This window comes from Etheostoma cragini, chromosome 21 (assembly GCF_013103735.1).
Source record: "Etheostoma cragini isolate CJK2018 chromosome 21, CSU_Ecrag_1.0, whole genome shotgun sequence".
NCBI lineage: Eukaryota > Metazoa > Chordata > Actinopteri > Perciformes > Percidae > Etheostoma > Etheostoma cragini.
In genome coordinates, this window is record NC_048427.1 from 20,400,874 (window position 1) to 20,409,188 (window position 8,315).

An 8,315-nucleotide genomic window follows, 5' to 3' on the forward strand; every position below is an offset into this window, starting at 1 on the left:
TCCTCAGTTGGCACCGGACCAAACCCGTAAATGAAACGTTGATATAGACTAACATATAGAGTAACACCTAAACAAACCTACAAAACACAATGTAGTTCTACTGTGGGTTCATTTTAAAGGGCTAATCCAGCCAATTAGCACTGCACTTAGAATGAGAAGTAGGTAAACGTGTGGGAGGGTCTTGGGCATTCTGTGTGCAGACTATGATATAGGATCATTAACTCACATATTTTGGTGCTCTGAAGCAAAATACAACTACAGCTAAGGGAATGTAGTTTAAAGGTACAGATGGACATAATGACTGTGCTTGTAGGTGATTCAAATGTGTAGGCCCTATTTGTGTGCATGACCGTAGTTCATTTCAACACAAACATGAAGAATAACTTGTCATAGAACATCACTGTAGAGTAGAAATATTATATGCACAAGAAAACCTTGTGTCTCTATATTTTGTCATTTATATATGTGATTCATAAATCATTGCTATTGGTCAACCATTATGTCTGTCTGTGGGTTTTGTAAACGTTCAACCAGTGAAAAGAAGTAAAGCATAGTGACTATAACTTGTAACTCCACTGGATCCTCAAACTGACAGCAAAACCTCATAACTCCATCTTGAATGTCGTGCCGCACACAGCGCAGCTGTGAGAAGGTGATTTTGTCCCCGGTGAGTAAATAGCTCAATAAAACGTTTACAGTCTCGCCTTTTGTTAATTCCCTGAAAAGTAACAGGGTTGGACATACAAGTTTTCCACATGGCAGTCAACAGAGGATATTCTGTAACTCGGGGTGATAAAGTGATGCAATCAACTGAAATAATTGTTGGTGTCCCTCGCTACAAAAACAGTGTTAACATGTCCATAGGACACTAGAAGATCTAATTGTAGATGCTTGAGTACCTTTCACCCTGATTAGCTTTTGATTGATTTCCTTTACCGCGTGCTGAGAGAAGACGAGAGGCGTTCCAGGGTCAGTCAAGACTAACAGCATTTCCTCTGTCTCAGCAGGGCGGCGTGGGGACGCCAGCCGGGACAGGGAGAGGACCAACCCCCGCTTCCCTGGCTGAGGACACTCCGTTAACCTGCAACAACTACCAGCGGCTATTGTACAGATCACAGCACATACAGTATGGGCTGGGGATGGGACATGGGGCAATATATCGATCAATTGATCGATATATGAGGCTACATATTGTCTTATTTTGGATATCTTAATATCGTAATATGACAACTGTTGTCATTTCCTAGTTAGGCTTATCCAACTGCAGCTGTTCTATTATTTGACTTTACTTATTTACATCCAAGTTATTGATGATTACTTATCAAAACTCTTAATGTGTAAATATTTTGGAAAGCCCCAATGCTTAACCCTATAATATCACCGCAATATCAATATTGATGTATATTTGGTCAAAAATATTGTGATATTTAGGATAACATGGTGTACATTTTTAATGTACTTATATATTTTTAATATGCTGGCTAACTTCTCTCTGTTATATGTTGCAATTCCAACTAATAGGTTATAGGTTATAAATCACATGTCCCTTTTAGTAACTACTGAATATTTGCCTGTACAGTGTGTGTGATTCGCCTGATGTGTTTTATTGACTGTAGGTTAGTTATAATAAGAGATATGAGATTATTAAAATAAATCCTCTTTCCTTCTGTCAAATAAAAGTAAAACCACTGGTTAAAGCTTCCTGAGGTGGGATGAGTTGGATGCTTTCTACTGTTTTTCCATCATTGTTAGTCTAATACATCATTAAAGGTGCAGTAGGTAAGACTTATAAAACTAACTTTCCGTCATATTTGCTGAAACTGACCCGATGTTCGAGTAGAACGACATGAAGCAGGTAATTAAAACAAATTAAAATAAAATCAGGCTCCTCTGGCACCACCTACATCCTCTAGTGTGATTTGTAAAAATCCACCGCTCCCGGTTCAGATGCACACGCATTCCTTCTCCCTTGTGGGGTGAGGGCTTAGGAGACCATTTTGGACTTTAGTGGAAAGGGAGGAGGACTTAGGAATTGTTCAAAGTCCTGGATCTTCACAATCCTACCTACTGCACCTTTAACAAAAAACTGACACTTTGGTCTTTGGTAATGTATGTGGTATTTTTCATTATCATTATTATTATTATTATTATTATTATTATTATTATATTATAACAGTCTATATACATGACGTTCCACTTCCAGGATTGCTCTAGTTCTTCTGGAAAATCTGCCGGATGTCACACTGGTGGCTTTCTGAGGACTATGGTTACCTGGACTTCAGATCTCTGCACGGTAAATCCAGACAGCTAGCTAGACTATATGTCCAATCTGAGGACTATGGTTACCTGGTCCTCAGATCTCTGCAGGGTAAATCCAGACAGCTAGCTAGACTATATGTCCAATCTGAGGACTATGGTTACCTGGTCATACCCCAAGCAGACCCCAAGCAAGCCAAATCGGGTTGAATGTCAGCCATCTTGGAGCTAAGCTACAGCTTATCAGCAACAAACTTTTACAATTATGTGCATTAAAACTACCGCACTTGTGTCACCTTGATACAAAGGTACAGATCGGAGAATATGCAGGAAACTTTATTGCAGATGGAATACTCGAAACACTACATGAGCTTCGCCTGCTACGGAGACCAGCACCTCAGCCAGCTGTTGGTTCCTCCTGACGCCTCTAGTCGGGGAAGGGGACATCGGCGGTGATTTTTTTTACGTGGAAAAATGGCTGAACAACAGTGTACCGGACTATCTAGCTACCAGGCCGGCTAGCCTTTCGAGCAGATGCTGCCCTGCCGGGTAAGACTCGTGGAGATAGGCTGTGTCAACACAGACAGCAGCAGAAATGGGTTTGTGACTGTTCTATAGAAAGAAATATTCATCTTTCCAACATTGAAATATCCCTTTAAAGAAATGCCAATTAACCAGAGCAGGTTTTTCTCCCATCCCGGATTGCTACGTGGACTAGCCGGGCCCTCCTGAGCGATGCTGTGGAAGAAGGTCTGGCAATGTAAGACTAGTGCAAGATGACTGATAAAGCATGCTGACTTCACACAGGTGCAAAGGGCCGAGAATCTGGCTTCTTATCTGGACCGTCAAATGAGACAGTCAAGAGCTTAAAGTTTACAGCCCATCTAATCACAAAGGACCAGCTGCTTACAGGGAACTCATCGGGAACATAGCAAAACACACAACTATGTTATCACTGCGAAAACACTGGTTACAACTACAAACAATAGCAGTCTTACAAATGCCAAGTAATGCTCATCAGACACATGCTGTGTTTTTACAGCAGCAACAGCAGGGGCACATTTACAATTAGGACCAGGAAGAACATCCATAAGAAAATGCTAAAATGACAACACATTGTTGGAAATCTAGTAAATAGCAGCCAAAGGCCATGCAAATGCTTGTTTGCCTCTTTCTGCCTCTGCCCAGGTTTGCAGACCTGTTGCAGGCTACAGGTTCAGACAGAATTAAAGATTGCAGGAAAATAACCAGTGGGTACGGGTCACAACGTTTTCTATTCCTCTCCTAGAAAAGAGCTGTCCGGGTAATTGGGAAGGTTCCTGAAACGTTTGTCTCCATTTTCCTTTTAATAGTACCAAGTTACAGTGTACTTCCAATTGTGTATTTCCAATCAATTGAGTATTTGATTTAGTACCCATGCAAATGTAAAATTTGACTTTGTGGTAAAGCCAAGGCCAGTATGTGATTAAACTGGAAATATATACAGTACATTTTCAATAACAAACTAATATGATGACTTGGTTGTCATTGGTTCTTGGTTTTCTTAAACATGAATGGAAAACTTCAGTGATTAACTGTTTCATAAGGTTAGTGAATTTGTGAAAGATGAAAAAAAGAATGGTCAAAGCATTGTAGCAACCGATGCCGAGATGTCCTGACAGTGTGGTTTCACATAGTTAAAACACTCGATCCTCCATATTCCCACAATGCAACACAATTCTACCAGCAAATTAGTGCTCTCAAATGACTAAAATATTTAATCGCATTGTCATATTTAACTCACACACACATTTTGATCTATTCTAAATGTCCCTTGATTCCTTTTTGTCCCATTATTTTTTCTCATTTGAATGCTCTCAATTAAGAATTGATTTAAAAAAATAAAAGCAACCACTGGATGGGAAAACTTTATTTTTCTATAACTTTGAATGCACCACGAGGCTGGCGAGGCTGAGTCTGTGTTTTTCAAACATCGGCAGCTACATATATGTTTATATTATATTTACCAAACAAAAATATCTTTCATAGTGAAATATTTGGTCATATTTCAGCAGAATATAGTGCAAATATATCTGTAAGTGTTCTAGTGTGAGTTAAAAGTAAAACAGATGCAGACAGAAGTTTGGCTGGAGTCAGTTGTGAAAATCTGGGTTTGGTCCTCTGAGATGAGCTGCAGGGTCCTGAGCCAAGCGGGGAGAGATCTGCAGTGTAGGCTTAAAGCAGCGCTGCAGGCAGGTGAGCAGTGGGACCACAGATCATCATTCATACACATGAAGACATGCAGATACCACACACTCCATAACACACCCTGCCCATGGGCATAAAAATCTCAAGCTTCTGCATCTTATATTTCCTCCATGGTTCACTTTTACATTTGCTGAACTACTAGTCTCGCATCGCCAGACCTTCCTCCACATAGCTGCTGAGGAGGTTCTGGCTAGTCCACACAGCATTCCGGGATGGGAGAAAAACATGCTCTGGTTTATTGGCTAGTCTTTAAATCAATCACAATCGTCTTGGGCGGCGCTAAGCGCTGAGGGAGCAATGGTGCTGTAAAATAGCCTCGGGAAGGAGCTTGTTTTGGTGTAACGTGTGGTCAAAAGTTGTGTCAGTCATGCGACAGAAAACTCAGATAGTCTAGCTCGCTGTTTGGATTTACTTCCCAGAGCTCTAAGAAGCAGTTAACCATTGACCAAGCGACCATCCAGCGGAATGTCGAGCGGCAACTAAACAATGCCAGAAATGTAACATTGTCGATATGGACTACAGAACTACAAAGAATGAAGACATTATGCTTGCATGACTTACAGTTGGTTATCTTTCTTTAACTGAAATCAAATCTCAATCTTAATCGGAAATGTAAACCTTGCACTGAACTAATCCTCTCTAAGAAACGAGGAACTAGTTCACAAATGTATATTTCTTTAGGTCTGAAACTCAATATAAGTAACAGGATAAATGTTAAAAAACTTCATACACTGACACACAATGCAATACGAACCCCATATCTTAAAGGGTAACTATTGTTTTTTTTCAACCTGGACCCTAGTTTACTATGTTTTTGTGTCTAAGTCAAGGGGGGATGAAGAGTCTTTGAGTCCAGTATTAAGTGAGATTTCTGTAGTCGGCAACAGCAAAACAAGCTGCAATGTAAATTAATAGGGCAATTATGCATAGTCAATTCACATTCACAAAGTGCTTGTTTTGCCACTGGCAGGCTCAGATCAATACTATGTCTGACAACGTTATGGAAAGAGCTTCATGGCTGTATTTCCATCCTTTGACATTTGATGATTTCTGCATAGTATTAAAGACAGCTATTTAGTTGTTTACAGCGTGTTCTGCAGTTACTTACTGCAGGGTATTTGATGCTATCCTTCATACCATGCATAGTTTTTGTTGCCGCCATGAGGAATTCTAAGTAATACGACAACAAAACATTTACTTTCTACAGACTGACTTCAGTTCACCACGTCACAAGTTTTTGTTATAAATCAAAGTATGTATCATAAATACGTTTCTAATCACAGTCTGACTAAGTCTGTGGTCAGGTGATCAGGTCAGGGTGGATGAATGGGTCAAACACAGGACTTTCGCCCCGGAGACCGTTCGTGTCCCATGTAAAACCAAAAGTCAACGTTGACTTATTTTAAAAGAAGCATGTAAACACGTACAAGACACATAAATAAATCCACTCCAACGGGAACAGTATGAGGACAAATAAACACCCTCTCATGCACTCTTCAGCTGCTCTAACGAAGGAGAAAGCCCCCTTAGTGCACCGATTTTAACCCATACCATGATGTTTTCCTAAACCTGACCAAGTAGTGTTTTAATTCCCAATGTTATCCTTGCGTTTCAAACTATCTTTGTTTCACAATGTGACTGGCGCGAGGATGTCTAATCCAGGAGAAAATGTGGATGTCTTGAATTGTCTTGAAAAAGATATGTTTGAGTCAATTTAGAAGCTCCAACTCTAAGCATTTGTGTCCTTATAATATACAAATAAAGTGTATTTATTATTTAGCATGCAAAACTGTTTGGCTCTCCAATGAGGCCGATGAACATTATATTTTACTGGGGGAAAAAACACTTCTAACTTATGGCAGAAGCGCTGTAGATGTGTCCAGGAGACCCCAGTGTTCTGCTTTAGGAAGCTTAGAGGATACACTGAAAGTCCAAAACAAACTACTGACAGTGATCTGATATACTGGATCCATACAAGCGCCAACACTGAACTCGTCTACCAACAGAGTTTTTTTTTTTTCAATGGAGGTCTCTTCCAACAAAGCTCATTTGCACCATCCCCAAGAGAAAGTTGGTGCAAGAACATCTCAACTTGTAGTTGGGAGGGATGTGCAGTGATGGACTTGTGATACTTTACACATGGCAGCAGAAATCCCAATCAGTTCTATACAGGGAGGATTACTGAGTGTGGGTATAGGTCGGTTTGGTAAACCCACACATACAACAAACTACAGCAAAATACTTTTAGGGCATGCTGGTGGTTTTATTTAGAGCTTAAAAGACCGAGATCAAACGCTCCGGACGCGCTTGGTGTGAATAAACCCTCGGATAAAAACTTTCTGTAACACTCAGTGATTAATAGCTAAAGCTTGAAAGGTAATAAAGAAAGCGGAATTCTCAGGAGTTCAAATCAGAGGGTGGGATGCACTTCAACTCTGAGGAGGAACGAGAAGAGGAAAGATGAAAAGGCAAAGAAGAAGAAGAGATCTCTTCCTCCTTCAGAGTGAGGCTGAACAGCTGACACTTATTATCCTGCTTCTCTCACACACACTCGCACACACACACACACGTCACAATATGGAGATTTAACCTCACAGTTCTAGTGACCAAAATGATCAGTTTTTAGTATTATCGGGGTATTTTTAAAAGTGTGTTCAATAGGTTCAGAAAGCACTGATAGGCCCAAACAAGCTGAACTAGTTTCAGAAAGTGTAAGTGTTTATTATATTACAAAAATATAGGCAAAGCCTACATCAAAACAGAAACTTTAAACACGGCTTCCACACTGTGATCCACCGCGATAATAAGGATATTTAAATGAAACCTGTAATTGTTATTGTCAACATATGTATTGTGGTTTACCAATACACTGGAAATCTTTACATACCAAATATATAGACATATTTACAATAATGAGAATAGAATAATGTCCTTGTCACCTATATTGCTCTGGAGGTCTGGGGACCGCCGGAGCTGGGACGCAGTCGGAACATAGCCGTTCCACAGTGGAAATACACACACACTGACTTTAATGGAAACCTAAGGACTCCGCCGCCGTTCTGCACCTGGTGGAAAATAGGAGTGAGTGTGCATGTTTGTGGACCTTTCCAAGTCCTTCACACACTCCAACAGGCCAACTGCAGATGGGGCCATTAAAGTTTCAATCAAAACCCTCGAAAGGCTGAATAAACAATTAGCATTCAACTAGCACAGTCTTTTACATCTTAATCTCCTCCTCCTTGTCCTCTACATATTCATGAGAGGCATGTTGGCCCTTTCAAGCCGTTTTGCCTCCTGCCTGATAAGCTGCGTCGCTGGGAACGTTTTCAAGTAAATTGACTAAAAATGAAAGAGACAAATGCCCTTGTTATCTGAAGAAGACTGTGAACGCTACCTTGGTTTTAGAGATATGTAGAATTGACAGAAAGGAGAAAATAACGAAAAATAACAGAAAGGAGAAGAAAATGTCAGGGCTGGTGGGATGTCGCTGGGTAGACGGAGAAAATAAACAGATATGCTCATGACTTTGATTAGAATAGAGAGACAGACTGAGAAGCAGAGAGAGGAGGGGGGAAGGATTTGGACTTAGCTGAAAAAACAGGCAGAGAGCTGAAGACAGGCAGAGAGCTGAAAGATTCCCACAACAAGTAAAGATGAAATCAATTTGATGAACACCCGGTGTCCGACATGGACACCGGGTGTCGGGTCCGACATATACATATATATATATATATATACATATACATATACATATACATATATACATATACATATATATATATATATATATACATACATATATATATACATAT

The 8,315-nt window shown here is 40.2% G+C and overlaps 2 protein-coding genes across 2 annotated transcripts in view; one reads left to right on the forward strand and one right to left on the reverse strand.

Moving 5' to 3' along the window:
- The window catches only part of LOC117937052 (serine/arginine repetitive matrix protein 1-like), a 3,476-nt gene extending 2,228 nt beyond the window's left edge, over window positions 1–1,248 (forward strand). The window contains exon 3 of the mRNA XM_034860695.1: window positions 1,008–1,248. Coding sequence (XP_034716586.1) covers window positions 1,008–1,066 — 59 coding nt within the window. The 3' untranslated portion in view covers window positions 1,067–1,248. The remainder of the gene's footprint in view (window positions 1–1,007) is intronic.
- LOC117937053 (ras-related protein Rab-26) overlaps window positions 1–8,315 on the reverse strand; it is an 81,139-nt gene that overhangs the window by 13,415 nt on the left and 59,409 nt on the right. The window lies entirely within an intron of this gene.